This window comes from Polistes fuscatus, unplaced genomic scaffold (genome assembly GCF_010416935.1).
Source record: "Polistes fuscatus isolate 324 unplaced genomic scaffold, CU_Pfus_HIC Scaffold16, whole genome shotgun sequence".
Lineage (NCBI taxonomy): Eukaryota > Metazoa > Arthropoda > Insecta > Hymenoptera > Vespidae > Polistes > Polistes fuscatus.
The window spans coordinates 1,433,470-1,453,337 of NW_025113064.1; the positions used below are offsets into that span (position 1 = coordinate 1,433,470).

A 19,868-nucleotide genomic window follows, 5' to 3' on the forward strand; every position below is an offset into this window, starting at 1 on the left:
GGGGGAAGGGAGGGGGTTGTTGCGGGGTATTACAATAAAGGGATGACGAACAAAAGAGACTTGCGACTGAAAGCAAAAGTCCAATCGAAAGTCGCGGAGGCGAAACGTTTCTTCTTATTTATCGTGGCTATCGTTGGCACCTTTCCAGTCCGACCGTTATAAATCTCAAGCCATTTAATATGCAAATCTCCGACAGCCTCAGGTCTCTCTCTCTCTCTCTCTCTTGCTCTCTCTCTTGCTCTCTCTTCATAGCTTTTCGTTTTTCTCTATCTTTAACACACCGCGAACGAGTTTCAATCGCGAATGTAATTCATACCACGCGTAATGTGTGCTCCTCTTTTAACCCTTCGACACATCCCATCCCGATATTATCAACTATACTATTCTCTAACACTATACTATTTGATATTTAATTTAATTCGAAAACATTTGCGCGAATTATTTCTAATTTTTTTATTAGATTTAATTTTGTTGTATGAATTTTGTAATTAATTCATTTCCTATTCGATCTGATAGTATTTCACGCGTTATGATATTTTATAGTAATTAATTAATTAATTGAGTTAATTAACTGTAATTTAGTTGACGGATTAATATCTGTATTGGTATATATATATATATGTAACAATTAATTATACCTTTTTAGTAAAGTATGTACACATAAATCGAATACGAACGCACGCACGCACGCACGCACTCACAAGTTTTTTTATTTTTTTTTTTAACTCTCTCTCTTTCTCTTTCTTTTTCTCTTTCTGTTTCTGTTTCTGTTTCTCTTTCTCATTTGAAATACATTCCCCTTTAAAGACACTTATCAAAGAAGGTGTGAGAAAAAGTGGCTATTTGGAGAGTGCCGATAGCAAACACAAATTGGTGGTGGCTCGACTAATACCCGCGACCATTTGATGAATGGTCTTTTATATGGTTCCCCGTGTGCCAAGGCGTTATGCGCTGCGTTAACGTTGAATTATCGCGACCATGGTGTAGGGAGGAGGCATACCACTGTGCCACGCCGGCACAATAACGGACCCTGCGGGTGGTGGACTCGCACACCATCAACACAAGATCGGATCGGATCGGATATCTCCGACAGTATACGTGAAACGTCGCGAGTTCTTTAGCCCCTCTACCTCTTCCCTCACCAAACCCCCACCTCGTTTTTCACCTAACTCTAACCCAACCCCGCGATCTTGACAACCCCCTTTAACACCCCCTTTCAACTTCTCATTCCTCTAGCAGAGTTTTTAATCTCTAGATCCGCGAGAACCATCGATCCGAAATGTATACGTGTGTATATTCGTGTAGCGAATGTTGTTGTTGGTTGGTGGTGATGCTGTGTGTGTGTGTGTCTGTGTGTGGGGTAACCGTGCATGTAGATATACGTATAATGTTCGGCAAGGATTTATGAGCTTAAGAAGAACTTTCGATCTTTTATTACTGCGCGAGCCAAACGATCCTTAAATATTCTCTCTCTCCTGTGTGGTATTTATTCGATTAATAGGATATATCCTTGTCTTCCAGGGGGACTGAAGATAATTCTATGCAATTTATTCGTAATCTAAGGATGCGAATGTTGGTTAATAACAATTTTTTTTTGAATATCGTTTAATTATCAATGATATTGCAATTCATGTTATAGATATTTTAATTTGATTGATGTAATTGACAAAACAATTTGATATATTTAATCCTAGCCACGATTATTAATTTAAAAAAAAAACACACACACACAAAATGATTAAATCTTCAAATCGCGTTCGTATAGGAATTTTTATGTCATAAACCAATGAAAAAGGGTTTATAGATACTTGATTTCGATCGATACGATTGGTAAAACAATTTGATATATTTAATCCCAGGCACGAATATTAATTTAAAAAAAAAACACACACACAAAATGATCAAATCTTCAAATCGCGTTCGTATAGGAATTTTTATGTCATAAATCAATGAAGAAAGGTTTAATAGTTTTATTAGAAAATGTCTACTATTGTGGATTTAACTTAGGTCTGTTTATGAGATGTCAAGAAGTCTGGTTAGCGACACGCGAATGGCACAAAGTCGTTGGTCCTAACGTCTCTAATTATTGCCAGCGGAGATAGGTACAATAATAGCATCGTCGTCTACTTGGATTCAAAGACACTCGTCGTCTTCTTCGTCTTCTTCGTCTTCGTCTTCGTCGTCGTCGTCATCATCGTTCTCGTTCCCGTTCGAGAAGCAAGAAAACACGAGAATCTGAGGCATCACTGAACACTGGGGATTGATTGATGGAGGAGGAGTCGCCATGTTTATAATTAGGCCGACGTTTCCGGGCAAACCGAACATACGTATCGTTCCCTTTATTATTTCTATCTTTCTTCAATCGAAGATCCCCGACATATTACTTTCCACGTTTTTTATTTTCCTTTTTATTCAATCATTCGCTTGATTAATTTATAATACGAAATTTATGATGAAATACGAGTAACCTAACCTATAAACAACACGATAAGAATAATCGCAACAAACTTTTGTACAATATTGTACTTTTCTACAGAACTGTATAACACGATTCTTGTGTTAACATATTTAAAAACTTACAATGATTTCACACGATACGAGTATTTTCTAGGAACTTGTAGGGTTACCTGTATTAATTGTTCAATTAATTTACCGTAATAAATAATTATGAAATTAAAATATGAAAGATAAATAAAATGAAGTATAAAGAAGAAGAAGAAGTAGAAGAAAAAAAAGGAAAAGAAGTAGGAAATAAAAAAGAAAATAATAAAGAGAGTAGGGTTGAGAGTAGTTTAGGAGCGGAAACACGGGTCTGACAAGGCGCACACTTTCCTTGTTTCTCCAACTTACGGACTTGCATTCTAATTTCGTTCGCACTCACTATAACTCCTCTCTCTCTCTTACTCTTTCTCTTTCTTTCTATTCCTTATGTACGGTACGGCAGATGCTACGCGTTATCGGACCTTTTAACCACGTGGACGTTTACGACGTTACGCTGGAACGTTCAAGGATCTATCCACGTGTGCAGGAAGTTTCCAAGAGTATAAAGTGATGCGGGTTTCGATTCGTTTGTATTTTCTTTCTCGTTCACACGAATCCCTTTTTTCTATCCCTTTCCTCGACCGTTGACCAACCACCACCACCACCACCACCACCGACATCAACGATTAACACTTTTACGAATTCGCGATAAGATATTCTAATATTTTTATCGATTAAATTGCATATGAAAGTTCCCCCCCCCTTAAGGGGTTTTATTAATTTAAAATTTTTCTAATATATATATACATAGTACTATTGTAAATAATTGCAAACTTACCACGACCTTGCATGAAGCTGAATAAATCGTCCAAGAATTCTCGTCGGCCTGGGTCGTCACTGAGCTCGTATAACTGTAAATTCAAATAGAAGAAACAGATTAATCAAAATGAATCATTTGTTTATCGTACGATAATTATTTCTATTTGAATTTTCAATGAATTTACTTGGATTGTATAAAAAAAAAAAAAAAAAAAAAAAATTTAAAAATTTAACCCTTCTTCCCATTCTATTCAAATATCTAACATTAAAACTGCATACATTGTTATTGCAAATAGAATAAATTTTATCATTCGATAGATCGATTAACATTTTATCCAAACGAATGAACTCAGAGAGAGGAAAGGGGTGGGGAATGGAGAATGAGGGTTGAGTGGGGGTGGGAGTGGGGGTGGGAGTATCGTATAACCAATTCTTCTTCTACATATTGTGGGTTGTGTAGGGAAATAAAAAATAAAGAAATAAGTAAATAAAAGAGAAAGGAAAGGAAGGAAGGAAGGAAGGAAGGAATAAAACGTTACTCGCGGCACGGTAATAAAAACAGGAGTGAAACGAGCGAGCTCATAGCGACGGACAGATTAGTTAGCTCCGATTATTAATGATTCCGTTTAACCCGAAAGCCCTTGTGGTACGAACGAAACTGGCCCTTCGGGCCTAGTTCAACTCTCTCTCTCTCTCTCTCTCTCTTTCCTTTCTCTCTTTCTCTCTTTCTTTCTCGTATTATCATATTTGTTATGTACGATGTGCTATATCTAATCTGAGAGGCTCTAATTGCTTTTATAATACGAGTTTCTTCCCCCTCGCCCTTTCGTGTCCCTTAAACGTTTTCTTGGACAAGCCGCACACGTCTCTCTCTCTCTCTCTCTCTCTCACTCTCTCTTTCTTTTCATTTTTTTCTTTTTATTTAAAATTTTTGTTGTTGTTGCTGTTGTTGTTTCTGTTGATTTTTTATCTTTTATCTTTTATCTTTTATCTTAGGACTCTTACACGCTTCTCGTCTTGTCGGTGAATAGTACACCTTTTATTACTAAAGGTACCTTTTATTCTCACTCGTAGATCTGCCATATACGATAAATTTCATTCAAACTAATCGTGAAAGTAAGTACACTGAGTATGCATGATGATACGTGTATATATATATATATGTCATTCTGTCTCTTTCTATGGAACTTTAGCTTCACGAAACCATGAAGGAGGAAAAGAGAGAGAGAGAGAGAGAACAAGCTTACACACCATCATATCGAGGGTGAATAATATTTCATTTATGGCTTCGTCTCGTGTTTCGATCGTTCATCGTCCCTAGTTTTCTCACTTCTCTTTCTTTCTTTCTTTCTTCATTATTTTGTTTTTCATCACGAAGTACTTAGAATAATTCGAATGAAAATATATAATATTTTTTTTATATTATATTTTTATATTATATTTTTACTATATTTTTACTATATTTTTAATATTTCATACTATTTTATACTATATTTTTAATTTATTTTATAATTTTTTAATATTGAAGAATAATTTTTGTTCGTTCATATTTTTATTCGTTAATTTGATTTTTTGATTTATCGTGTTTTTTTGTTTTGTTTTTATTTAAGTATAATAAACGAGCTAGTTGTTTATTTTATATAAATATTATTTTATTCGCATTCGATAGCGTTGAATTTTAATTTATTCGTTGTGTTAGATGCATTAATAATGCATTAGATTAGATCACCCGAATCGATAAACATTTTTTGTTTATTAATATAATTCATATTTAATTATTTTAATTATGTAAAATCTAAATGAAAAGAAACAAAAAAAAAATGATAGCGGAGCACGATGAAAAAAGAAACGCTCGGGGAGAAAGAAAAAAATTATTAAACGAGTAAGTGTAATTAATAGGAAAAAAAAAAGAAAAAGAGGAAAACAAATGACACTAATGCATTTTAATATATGCCATTCGATGAATTAAACGCATTCGATGAAAAATATGAGAGAGAGTGAGAGAGAGAGAGAGAATAAAAACAAAATAATAATCACTTGGATATAATTTGAATCATACCTAATCATTTCTAATTCCTGTGATACGTGTGTCTTACCTAACTAGGATAATTCAAGTCACATTAGATTCTTTGATAACTGTGATTATAAAGTCAATTCCTTCTTTTTTTTTTTTTGTTAACCTAACGTATCAGATAAATATCACATGATTAGAGTCATGAATACGACGGTTAATGAATGATGAATCCGATCGAACCATTTTAGTTTTCAAAACTAATGACAGTTATCCGATCAAGAACCTAATTGCAGTTATCCGATGTAAAAGAAAAAGGAAAAGCAAATAAAAATGATAAACTAAACGTCTGAAATGAATTATATTTGATCGGGAGTGGATTGAAGTGGGGTGGGGTGGGTGGAGGGTGGATGGAAAAAATTTTCTTTCGTATTTTTCACGATAAATCATTTCGAAGTAGCATAATCTCTTCACCAGATTGTAATATTACAATAAATATTTATAATTAATATGAATTACGAGTACACAAATATATATAGGGTGAGATAGAAAAATTCTTAGATAATTATAAAAAAATAAATGAGCGAAATTTATTCGAAAATATTTGAATAAATAATTCGAATTTTCTCGTAATGTCATAGAAGAGAAAGGTTTAGTCATTTAGCAATGTGCATTAAAATATAAGTATTAATTTTTTGTCCCCGATTACGCGTATAATGAATCGGATAAATGAAAAGGTAAAAAAAATCTATCAGATGATTATCTAATCACCGTGTATCGATAATAAGCATCTTAGAAAGGAGACACGCAATTCTACTTCGATTGGAAATCTAATGCCCTACATGCGATTTGCGTATTTTATATTAAAAAAATAAAACGATAATTTATACACATTACACCGATCGTATTAATAATAAGTGAGAATCAATGTGCCGATAAGAAAATTGCTATCTTTTTTTCTATAAATCGAATATTTTAAACGATCAAACGCCGATGATGATGATGATAATGAAATGAAAATGAAATGAAGAAAATATAAGAAGTAGGAAGAGAAAAAGAAAAAGGGAAGAGGAACACACAACACAGGAAGTGTATGGGGGGAATATTATGGGGAATACATTTATATAGGAGGGGTGCCTTGCCATTACCATTGCGGTTGAAAAATTGCAGGGCGCAAGAGGAGGATGGGTGGCGACCGACCGACCACTCATCGAAATATTTACCTTCTTACTTCCGAACAATGAATCGTATTACAGGTGAGACGATAAAAAGAACGAAATAATCAAGAATACGATGTCAAAGTTAACAGGTGACTTCCTTTCTCGTTAGTGATGTTGTCTCGTATTAAAATGGGACACAGTTTTATTATCCTTAAATTTTCATTTTTCATCGTATCACACAAACACACACACATACGCACACACGATCCTCTAATTTCAATCATTTTTTCCTTCAAATACATATAACAATAAATTATTATTTTATAAATAATTAAATAACATTTATCGTCATTCATTCGTTAAAATATGTTTCATTAAATGGAATATATGTTCCATTAATTAGAAAATATTATATGTTTTATTTATTATGAAATTATTATGAAATAATAATTATTATTATTTATTATTAATTCTTATGAAATGTAATATATGTTCCATTAATTAGAAAATATGTTTTATTTATTATGAAATTATTATGAAATAATCTTATTATTATTATTATTAATTATTATGAAATGTAATATATGTTCCATTAATTAGAAAATATGTTTTATTTATTACGAAATTTTATTAATTATGAAAATATATTTCATTAATTAGAATAACTGGAAGTACATTTAACGAATGATCTCGAAAGGGATTTTTTTTAGCGAGGATAAACTTCATACGTTTAACCATATATAATACGTACACCATAAATACATACATACGTATAATTTTCATGGCAACGCCCTCGCGGGATTCTCCCGACCACCATCAAACCACCACCCCCACCCATTTTACCAACTCAACTAAACTCAACCACCCTCCTCCCCCTTTCTCTCTCTCATACTATTCACGAGTGGAAAGAGTATAGAAGAATGAAGTAGGAGGTGAGTTGGTTGGTTGGTTGGTTGGTTGGTTGGTTGGTTCTCTCGTTCGACTGACGGCATTTCTCAACGGTCCATTTTGTTACACCACTTTCTCGTAGTTTTTTCTTTCGCTATGCCGAAGCGATGAGCTCGTTAGGGCGAAACCTTAGAGAGGGGGAGGGGAGGAGGAGGCGGAGGAGGATGATGAGAGGAAAAGGATAACCATGAGTAGTATATGTGAACGAGAAGAGAAAGAGAAAGATAGGAGAACACCTTAAGTATGGGGGAGGTAGTAGGTTAGGGGAGGTAATGGGGGGAAGGGAGAAAGAGAGAGAAGGGGGACTGGTCAAGAGTAGGCGGAGGAGGAGGAGGAGGAGGAGAGGGAAGGGATCTGAAGGGAGGGAAAGGGAAAGGGAACCTTCAAGCAGCTTATATTGATTGATCTACAGTTAAGCGGACTGACGGCAGCCACGTGAAGATCCAAGAAATACTATACATTATCTATCTCTCTCACTCTCAGTGTGTTTCTTCATCTTTGTTCATCGCGTGGTCAACGATGGAGGTAAATAAAGACAGGCCAACGGAATTTGCTCTCGATGATGCATGTGCCCGTGCTCCGCCCTCCTCTTCTATCTTCTTCTTCTTCTTCTTCTTCTTTATTTTGTTATTTTATTTTATTTTTATTTTTATTTTACTTTTTTTTCTTCATTTGTTGCGTTACTTTCTTTTTGGTTAGGTCCGAAGCGAAGAAGGTTGTGAATAATAATTCCTGATAGAGAGAATGAGTGTGTGTGTGTTGAGTGTGAGAGAGAGAGCGAGAGAGTGAGGTTGGGAGACGTTGATCGGCCAACTTTTTCCCTTTCGAAGATTCTTGATGATCGATGTACGAGCTGAGTAGTAGCGCCAGGAAAGTTGAAAGACTTCGTGATTAGCGTCTCTCTTTTTCTCATCATCGATCTGACGACCACGGGGCGAGATGATTTTTTTTTTTCCTTCTTCTTCTTCTCTTCTTCTTTTTTTTCTCTTTCTTTTTTTTTTTCATCTTCTTGCTTCGTTAAATCGATCTCGGATTATGATCGTTGTTGTTGTTGGTGGTGGTGGTGGTGGTGGTGTTTATTTTTTATTTTTTAGCTTTTATCATTCGGGTAAAGTTCCTTCCCTTCCCTTCCTCCCCTCAACTCCCACCCTTTGCGTTCAGAACGGGTATTTGTACGAGTTCTCGAATATGTAACCTTTCTCCTTTTTTTTTTTTTTTCTTTCTTTCTTTCTCGTAGACTATCTATCAAAGTTTAGTTTGATTTATTCCATGGGGTTTTTTTATTTTCCTTTATTTTTCGTAATAGTTCCTCGAGAGATGCTTAATTACAATTTTAAGATGCGATAATTACGTCGGTATGTGGTGATAACGTTCCATTATTTTTTTTATTATAATAATAATAATATTAATAATAATAATAATCGTAACAGAATAATATAAAATAATTTGTATTAAATTTATTGTATTAATAATAATAATAATAATACTATTAATAATAATAATCGTAACAGAATAATATAAAATATTTTGTATTAAATTATTTGTATTAATAATCATAATAATAATAATAATAATAATAATAATAATAATAAGAATCGTAACAGAATAATATAAAATCGTTTAAATAGGGTGAAAGAAGAAGAAAAGAACAAAAAAAAAAAAGAAAAGCATGGAAGTACTTTCGAGAAATTCCATATCGACGTTTCTTATCAACCGGAAGAAGACTCTCATCTTCTTATCTCGATCTTTAGCACCGTGCAAAAAAGTCGTGCATCGATAATTAACGCTCGTAAAACCAGCGACGTGTATAGTCAGTTAAGCGATACTTGAGAAGGTAAAAGTTAAAGGGGGGAACCCACTCACTCTCTCTCTCTTTCTCTCTTTCTCTCTCTCTCTCTGTCTTTGTTTCTTTTTATTTTCCCCCTTCCGAACCCGCCCCCGAGAGAAAAAGGTTGGTTACGTTCGTCACAATGGCAAAGTTCGCGTATTTTTCCTTAGGGTCAACAAACTTGACATATTTTTTTGTTCTCTTTTTATACACCCCCCACCATCCACCCCCACCCCCCCCACCCCTTCCATTTCTCTCCTCAATTTGCTATTTTCTTGCTCCATTTTCTTACTTTTCTTTAATTGTTGTTATTCTACGTACGTACGTTTCCATTCTTATCTATTCTCTCGTTTTCTTTTTTTTTCTTTTTTAATACGTAAAAACGTAAAGGTATACCCACATGTATGCATATTAGTAAAGATTATCTTCCTACGTGATTTTTATAATTATTTGAAAACTGCATCGCAATTTTACCCGATCGCGTGGCTTTCCTTTTCGTATTTTCTTTTTACTTTTATTTTATTGAACAATTAAGAAATGAGTGAAATTATTGATCGGAGTATTACGTTTCTCAGTTTTGAATTATTGTCGATTATTGTAGTAATTTTCACTGGCTACGAGTTTTTATTTATTTGTTTAATTTTTCATATATTTCTGAATTAATTGTAATCGTACGAAAAAGAAGAGAAAGAAAGAAGCGAGAGAAAGAGAGAGGAAGATTAGCGATTAGAGTTCACATCCGTAGAGATTCCTTTTGAAAATTATCCAATATTACCGACCCTCAGCCTGCAACTTTTTTATTTTTATTTCTTTTTTTTTTACAACTTCGAAACGAGCAGCCTAATAAGAGTATTCTCTCGTAAATAGAAGGAAACGTTTTGTTACTTGAGAAATAAAGAAAGAAAGAGAGAGAGAGAGAGAAAAAGATAGTTAGATATCTTTCTTAGAGAGTATCAAGATCCCCATGGTGTACACAACTCAGTTTCCAAGGTGTTAAAAATGAAACGAAATAATGAAAGAAACAAATGACGATAATAATAATTATAATACCATAGGTGCCTAATTATTTTCACTGCGATAATGATACTAATGCAACTGGTCCTATCCCTTTCTAATTTCTTATTACAACGTGTGCTATACTATAATATTATATTTAATTAGTATAATACATTGAAACATATCCTACAAAAAGAAATAAGAAATACTTAAGCACATATAAGTGAAAATACGAAAAACAAAAAAGAATATTTTTAATTATTAATAAATATAATAATTATTGTATTATACATTATTCAAAAAATACTATCACAAAATATATGTTATTTATTATTTTTTTGATTTAAAATCACTTTATTAGAAAAAGCACATATAAGTGAAAATACGAAAAACATAAAAAAATATTTTTATATAATTATTAATAAATATATTAATTATTGTATTATACATTATTCAAAAAATACTATCACAATAAATGTTATTTATTATTTTTTTTTTATTTAAAATCACTTTATTAGAAAAAATTCATTTATCGTTCATTTATTTCAACGAACAAACGAACAGATCCATTTCGGGGATTTCTAATCGAACTTAGAAAAGGATTTTCTCAAGGAACTCGTTTTCTATCTTGCGAAAAATCGTATAGGACACGGTGATAATTGTACTAGGACGAGGAAGAGGGGTAGTAGAGTAGGGGTGATGGTAGAAGTGGGGCGGGGTTAAATCGTAGTGGTTTTTAGAAAAATAAATCGAATCTAGGGAGACTCTCGTTAGAGGAATTCCAATTAATGGGACTAAATCAATCGGCTTTATCCTTTTTCTATCTATCTCTCTATATCTTTCTCACTCATTCATAGATGGAGAAGAGTCTAATCCGGATGAGATCCAATCACGTATATACACTTTGGTTATCCCTTTGAAAGCTACCACCACTATCTTTCAGATTCTTTATCTTTTTCTTTCTTCTTTTCTTACCATTTCGTCCTTTCTTTCTTTCTTTTCATAAAAAAGAAAAATAGAGGGAATACTATTTCTTAGATTCGCCAAATGCTAGCGGGATAAAAATACATTTTTAAACATAATTAAGTATATACAATGTCGAAACTATAAATATCATTTCGATTTATCAGAAATCATTTTTACTCGTTTCTATGATAAAATAAAATAAGAATAATTTATAATAGTAACGTAACATGTGTACCTATATTTACGTAAATATAATACAAATAGAATAATATGTAAAAAAAAATTAACAGAAGATCGTTCACGTTAACGTGGACAGTTTAACGAGACAGTGACAGGATTGCTAGTATTTAAAACGACGTGAAAACGATTTCGAGATTTTCTCTTTGACGAAAGATCACTCGTGTGGAAGAAGGAGGAGTGGGGAGGGGGAGAGGGGGGGGAGGGGGAGGTGGAGGGAAACTAACCGAACGTTTAGAGACGAATACAACGCGAGAAACTTTATGTCGAAAATACGATAGAGAAATAGAGAAAGAAAGAGAGAGAGAGAGAGAGAGAGAGAGTGATAGAAATTCAGTGCCAAAATCTTACGACGACGTATCGAGAACTGTGTCGGCATCGTAAAGAAACTTACAAAGCAGCAGACCCTTCTTAGGTTCTTCTTTCACACTGTAATAGTAGGAGGAGGAGGAGGAGGAGAAGGGTGATTCGATAGAGATAGATTTTATGCTCTTAGCTGGAAATATTAAATCGCACCTAAGCAAGCTTTACGTTGAGTAGACCGACCAATATAAATCTCAAACGACCAAATCTTTTTTCTCACTCACTCACTCACTCACTAACTCACTCGTTCACTCACTCACTCGGTTACTCGTTCGTTCGTTTCTATTTTTATTTCTCTCCATGGGGGTTTTTTTTTCTTCCCCTTATTAATTTATCCACACGCGCGTGTCCCCCCCCCTCTCTCTCTCTCTCTTTCTTTCTTACTCATTTTATTTCTCAATCTTTATACTCTCTATCTTTCTTTCTTTTTTTTTTTTTTCTTCTAAAATTCATTCGAAGATATAATTTTTGTTTCTCTTATTTTTCGTGACATTTTGTAGACTAATCAAACGAATCAACGAATTAATTTTCTTTGTATTATTTTGTTTCTTTCTGTTCTTTTCGTTCTTTTTCTTTTTTTCTTTTCTTCTTTTTTTCTTTCTGTTACGTTAGGTTCGGTTCCGTTTGAAAAATTAGAAAGAAATCGATGATTGTGCGTCGCTTTACGATCGGCTTTACTTACTTTGTCAGTTGGAACGAGGTTAACGAGGTGCTGAGGTCACACGTTAATCATTCCCGATGCGTATTGAGTATGACGACGTGTGGCTTTTATTATCATGATTTCTTCTTACTCGTCTTTGAATATTGAGAGAAATGTCTTTGCGACTTGAACAGAGGAATATATTTTGTATTTTATATATATATGTATATATAAATGAACATTTTGTTCAGATATTTTTTCAAACTAAATTATAGAAACGTTTATGCAAATAATAACTACGAATATATTATTTCTTTTATTAATTTTAATCCTAACCAACAACTGAAAGAAAAATCAAATCAAATATTGCCCCCTTTCATTCGATTTTTACAAATAATCGAGAAGAATCGCTTGAAAGAATTAATAAAAATAAAATAAAATAGAATAAAAAACGTGAAACTATCAATATTGAAAATAAAACTTTAAACGATAATAAGTGAATAATCAATTTATGTAGAAAATACGATGATACGGCACGTGCCAGCAATTCAATTTTTCCCGCGCAAAAAGTTACTCCGTTCCTCCGGCACGAACTACGAACGAGCTATCTCACGCGTTTCTTCTTTCCTTCCTTCTTTCCATCCATCCATCCTTCTTTCTTCTTTCCTTCGTCGTTTTCTCGTTCAAAAAGAACAAAATTTCTTGGCACGAGGCATGCCACACACCATCATCACCACCACCACCACCATAACACCATCACCAATCCTCTTTCTTCTTTACTCTTGCAGTTCTCCTTATACTCCTCGTTCTTCATTCTTCTCACAAAATGCGAATAAAAACTTCTTACACTGTCTCCTACTTTGCACCAATCCTCTCCAAACCCTTTCCCTCTTCTCGCACACACACATATACTTAATACTTATCCTTCCCAATTACACACATGCACTTCATATTCATACGTACTTATACAATGCTACTCTGGTTTTTTTTTTTACTTACATACACTCGTATGAATATACTCTCTCTCTTATTTACACATACCCAGACAGGCCCAGACGGACACAGACAGAGACACTTACACAATATACTGATACTCATATTCGTACTTTCTCTCTCTCCCTCTTTTTTTCATATGTGTATACTTGTTTTCTCTTTCTATCTTTCTCTGTTGGATTCACAAACCGCGTGTACAACCGCCTAAGGGCAAAGAATTATGTGACAAGCGACAGCATCCCTCCCATATCTTTTTCTCTCTCTCTCTCTTCACTTTTTTCTTTCTTTCCTTCCTTCCTTCCTTCTTCTTTCGAGACAAGATCGACTAACAGCGTGAGAATCATCGACGATGATATACAACTCGTTACTTTTCACAAGTGACACGTTTTTATTTGACACTAACGACCAGAACTCGAAGATGAATTCCACGATTTTTTCGAATTAGGTTCGGGATTATATTTGATTAAGTATTATTAAGTATTTACTGTACCTACTTTTTTTTATTTTATTATTTTATATATATTTGTACAATACTAATATTGTACACAATATTAATCCTTCCTTTTTATTAGAACACTTTGTCGTCCTGTTATAATAGCTTTTTTTGTTCCTATATTTCTAGGAGCAATTTATTGTTTTTACCGAAGGTAGGGTTGCTAAGCCTCACCCCTCGAACCCTCTCCTTTTTTTATCTGGGTTTGGGACCCAGCTTTAGATGTTAATTAGGCGGAGATCTTGGGCGTCAAACGGCACATCGGTGTTTTTTCTCAAGCGAGTCACCCATCCAAGTACTAATCGTACTCAGGGTTGCTTGACTTAAATTATCGAGCAGAAACAACTGCTGTCACCGCACCGTGGCCGTTGACATTACGTATTCACTTAAATTTTTTAATTATATTATGTAACGATCATTTAAACAAAATATATTTATATATAAATAAAAAATTCGTGTGACAATTGCAATTAACGTTTAAATGTGAAAGAATAAGATGAAATTTGACGTGTTAGGTGTAATATATATTTAAGAAAAAAAAATCTATATATATTTATGGGATTTATTATAAAGAGATAAGAGAAGAAGAAATCATAAGGATAGTAAGTATTATACGGTTATAGTTGTGTGTGGAAGGATGACGGGCAACCGGAAATGCGAAACTCGGTGCGCACGTCCACCCCGCGGTCATTCGTTACTCGCGGTTAATTCCCTCGTAAACGTCCACGGAAAGAACCCGATCGTCCGAACGCCCGACAATTTCACGCATCGCGGCTACCCTCCAAAGAAACACACGCACACAAACACACACACAAAGAGAAAGAGAGAGAGAGAGAGGAAAAGAATCCTTAAAACTCTGTAACATCTTACGAAACGATAAAACTAATTTTTATTTATAATAAATTCGAATGAAATTTCTCAAACGAAGTTAAAGATTATATTTTAAATAAATAAAACATTTAATGAAAGAGAGAGAAAGAGAGAGAATTTTTGACTGTGCAACATTGTATCTTGAGAAAAAATCCGATGCATCATTAAATGATAAAACTAATTTTTATTTATAATAAATTCGAATGAAATTTCTCAAACGAAGTTAAAGATTATATTTTAAATAAATAAAACATTTAATGGAAGAGAGAGAAAGAGAGAGAGGGAGAGAATTTTTGACTGTGCAACATTGTATCTTAAGAAAAAATCCGATGCATAATCCGATGCATCATTAAATGATAAAACTAATTTTTATTTTGTATTCTTTTCCAAGTAGAATGCAAAAAAATACTAAAATCTGAACGTTATAGTCTAAAATTTTATCGATTAGGTGAATTATTCCGTTTATACACATGCGCAACGTTCGGAAGGTCTTATAAACAACTTTGAATAAAAGTAATTTACATAGACAACAACGTGTCAATCTGAAGGGGAATCTCGAAGAGAACAGTACTCCGATCATATACTCGGTGTTTTTAAACAACAATAGACACTTGCATTGATTAATTAATAATTATTTTAATATTCTAATGCATTCTAATTATATTTCAGATATTTTTAAACACATCTATTGGTTTTAACACCTATTAATACCTATTATATTATTATTATATAATTATTAATATATATTATTATTATAAATATTATTATATTATATTATTAATACCTATTTAATACCTATTAACATACTTTCAATATAAAATAATTTCTAACTCGAAGTGATAAATAGTTTAGAATGTTTAAACAAATGTACTTTTATTCAAACGATTAATTTATGATTATAAAAATATTTAAATCATAACGTTATAATATTAAATTCTATTTATTAGGAATATTATTACCATTGCACACATACTCAACGTTCGAAAAATTACATAAACAACATTTAATAAAAGAAAACTGTTTTTTAGAAGACAATGACTCAATTTAACGTTCAATTTCATACAGTTAACCGAACATATACACAGTGTTTTTAAACAACAATATACATTTTCTTCGATTAACAATAATTAATTTAGATTTATCGTACATTCTATTAATATTTTTCGATTGTTTAAACAATCATACATTTGTTTTTTAACTTTCCTAACAAATGTTTTTCTATAATAAAACATCATAATCGAAATTAATTAATATTTCAAATATATTAAATACTTCTTCGCATTATTTACACTTTAACGATTAACAAATAAATTAATTTTTTTTAACCAGACTCATTTGTTTGATTCATACGTTAATACAGTTAAAATAATGCAAAAGTATTATAGCAGGCGACGAAACGTAAAGTATCGATGAAATACGATCACTCCTCGATCAGTGTTGTTATTTTTTCTTATTTTTTTTTTTCTTTTTTGAAACGTTTGGGCTACCACTTCGTAAATTTGCAACAAGTGGAAGGGAACACGATCGACCAGAAAGAAGATTTATACGACCTGCGTGCGAATAAGACGACTCGATTTAATTCGGTAGCTTCGAATCATCTTAAAGAATGAGAGAGAGAGAGAGAGAGAGAAGAGATGAAAAGAAAAAAATAGAATAGGCTCGTTCAATTTGATTTCGATATCGTGATAACGACTACCCGTTCGATATAATCCAAAGTCAAAATAAATAAATAATAAATAGGTGGATAAATAAATGAAATATTTGGTAGGATCGAAAAAAAAAAAGAAAGAGAGAGAGAGACAGAGAAAGGAGGGTGGGGGGAGAGTTGAGACTGGTGAAAAATATTCGTTTAATTTGATCTCGATATAATATAATATTAAAATATTAATAAATAATGTGTATCAATAATTGAGAAAATATTCTAATTATATAATCGTTATATAAAAATTAGAAAAATTAATTAACTATAAATACATTTATATTTATTTTTGTATACCTTTTTATATTTATTTTTTCTATCAAAAGTATTTTAAAATTACTATGAAAAATATAATTTCGTTTAGAAATAATTAGGATAGAATAATTTCAGAGATTCAAGTTGCAAAGTTTAGAATTTATAAGAATTTGTCAAATTTTAATTAAAATTGTTTATAAGAAATGTAATTGATTTATAAACGTGTCTAATAATTATTAATCCTGATCATCCTAGAAACTTTTAACTCGTTCTGTACACGCGTATAAAAATCATTTCGATCTTCTATCGGTTAGTCGAATCTGATTTATGTGTTAGAGGAAAAATCGAAATCGAATAAATGAAAAATAAAACAAATGAAAAAAGAAAGAGAGAGAGAGAGAGAGAGAGAGAGAGGATCTACATCAGCAGAGATCAAACTTCGATTATGATAAATCAAAAGATGCAAATAACAAAGAATCTTCGCGAGCTCGAAAATTATACGTTCGGCTAGTCGTCTAATGTAAAAATAAACTAAAATAATATCTACGAATCTTACGGGGAAGAAAAAAAAAGAAAAAAAAAAAACACATGAATATTCTAATCACACCTATACTTAAGAGAGAGAGAACGATGACAGATTTATCGATCGATTAGAAACTCGACGCAGATGTTGTTAGATAACGTTCGATCATAATTTTTTTTTGTACGTGTTTTTTTTTTATAACATACGTGTACACGTATACACACACACACCTGCAGCTCTAGAGAGACACACACACACAGGAACGTGTTCGTGTACGTATACGTAGATTTATATTATAAAATTTATTCATTATTTCTATTCGAATGAGAAAAAAAAAATGTTGTTTTGCAGTGTGCATTAAAATACGAAATTACTTTTTTTTTATGTTAATGAACGTTATATTAAATTATAAGTATATATATTGAACGTTTATACTAGAATAATTAAATCTTAGAATCAATAATTCTTAGATAAATTATAAAAATGAATGAATTTTATTTCGTGAAATTATTTAGACAAATAATAAAGCTTGCAGTTTTATAAATTTGTTGATTCGATCGAATGATATATAATCGATATCTAATTATCTCAAAAAATAGTTTACGAAGATTAGAAGTTTCTCTTTTTGTTTCGTAAATTGGTCGTCCATTCGATGTTCGACGATAAATAATGAATGTTGTAAAAAAAAAAAAAAATAAGAAAAAGAATAAGAATCTAAGCATTGTAAATGGTAATTCACGTTTCAACGAGCAAGAAGAAGAAGAAAAAAAGAAGAAGAAGAGGAAGAAGAAGGGGTATACGTGGGTGGGTAGGGGGTAGGGTGGTTGGAGGGAGATGGGGTGAGGGGGTGGGGTAATGTAAGAGAGTGTTAATGGACAACGGACGCTTTTCTACAGGCAAGAAACACGAGTACACAAACCTCATGAGATTGATCGAGGTGTAAATTATTCCAACTGGTATAAGAATGAGAGAGACAGTACGAGAGAATGAGAATGAGTGAGAGATAAAAAGAGATGGGGAATGTAAGAAAGATATTGGAGAATGTTTCATTGAAACGTACGTTCACTTGTGGCCTTTCTCTATTTCAGAATATCGAATAATTATCAAGAATTAAGATATTTATATATATTTCGATCTAATTTATTTATTAGAAATTAATTCTTCATTTTATTTTAATTAACGTTGCACATATAAAAATAAGTTCATGTTGGATTTTTATTATTATTTGATATCATTTAAATATATATTCAATAGAAATTTATATTATATATATTTTTTATTATTTAATTACTTATTTATTATTTATTTATTGTTTTTTATATTATATATATTTTTTATTATTTAATTATTTATTTATTATTTATTTATTGTTTTTTATATTATTACATATATAGATATTTTTTTTTTTAATTAACAATCATTGCATATAATTTTAACTAGTTTGAGAAGATCATTAATTATTTTAATTCGAAATTAGATATATATAATATTTTAAGAAAAGGGTTCAATCATCGGTTTCATTTTTTTTGTTAGTTGGTATCGCTATCTACCCCCTTTCTTTCCCCTCATTTCTCTCTCTCTCTCTCTCTCAATCTTTTTAGATATCAAATGAGATTGAAGGAAGAGAATGAAGAGAAAGTTATATCAAATGAGATGGATCGAATGGTATGAATGGGATGACAGGTAGGATTAATTAACGTGATCGAAAATTCGAGAGAGATCAAAACTTATTCACTGGAATCGAAGATTACATTTGCACGTAGATATACCGTGTTGCATATGTGTTCACGTTCTGTATTCATACATACATATATATATAACATGGAAATAATTTATTAAAAATATGTTAATTAGGTTTATATCGAGAAAGAAAAGAAAAGAAAAGAAAAAAACAAATGGTAAATTTTACTTTCCCCCACGACAACGAAATTATCATTTTAATTATCATTTTTTTCAAAATGATTCAATTAAAAAAAGATACGAAACATGAGTTGAATTAGAAAAAAGTAGGAAAAGGAATATAGCACGGCAGAGGTGGGAGGGGAGGGGGAGGGGGGAAGGAAAGGATAGTTTCTCTGGTCTCACAGTAAAATATGAAACAAAGTAAAGGCATTGTCCGTTTGTGTGGCCACAAATGCGTTCTTCATTCGCACTCAGAGAAAAAGATAGAAGTCACGAGGTTGTTCGATATAGAAACGAAATAAAGAAGAGAGAGAGAGAGAGAGAGAAAGTAAAAAAAAAAAAAAAGAGGAAAAAAAAGAATATGGAAGAACCGCAACAGTCGAAGAAGACGAGGGATCTCTTATTAACGAGGAAGCGAAACAACTCGCACAGTTACGCTAATCGAACGAGCATACAAAACTTCTGCATGGCGATATAATACACCTATATATACATATATGTATGGGTCTATCTCTTTCTATCTTTCTATCTTTCTTCTCATTTCATAATCCATCTCTTTCTTTCATTCTTTCATTCTTTCTCCAAGTAATTCTTTTTATCCTTTGACACGGCCATCTTTGTTTCATGCTTCAAAATAGTATTTTCAACAAAAATATATGTAAAATAATGAATGTTCAAGTGATG

General features: G+C 32.1%; 1 protein-coding gene across 1 annotated transcript in view; it reads right to left on the reverse strand.

Annotated features, from left to right (window-relative positions):
• LOC122514840 (protein dead ringer-like) overlaps positions 1 to 19,868 on the reverse strand; it is a 137,139-nt gene that overhangs the window by 23,843 nt on the left and 93,428 nt on the right. Inside the window, exon 5 of the mRNA XM_043631915.1 lies at positions 3,320 to 3,392. Coding sequence (XP_043487850.1) covers positions 3,320 to 3,392 — 73 coding nt within the window. The remainder of the gene's footprint in view (positions 1 to 3,319; positions 3,393 to 19,868) is intronic.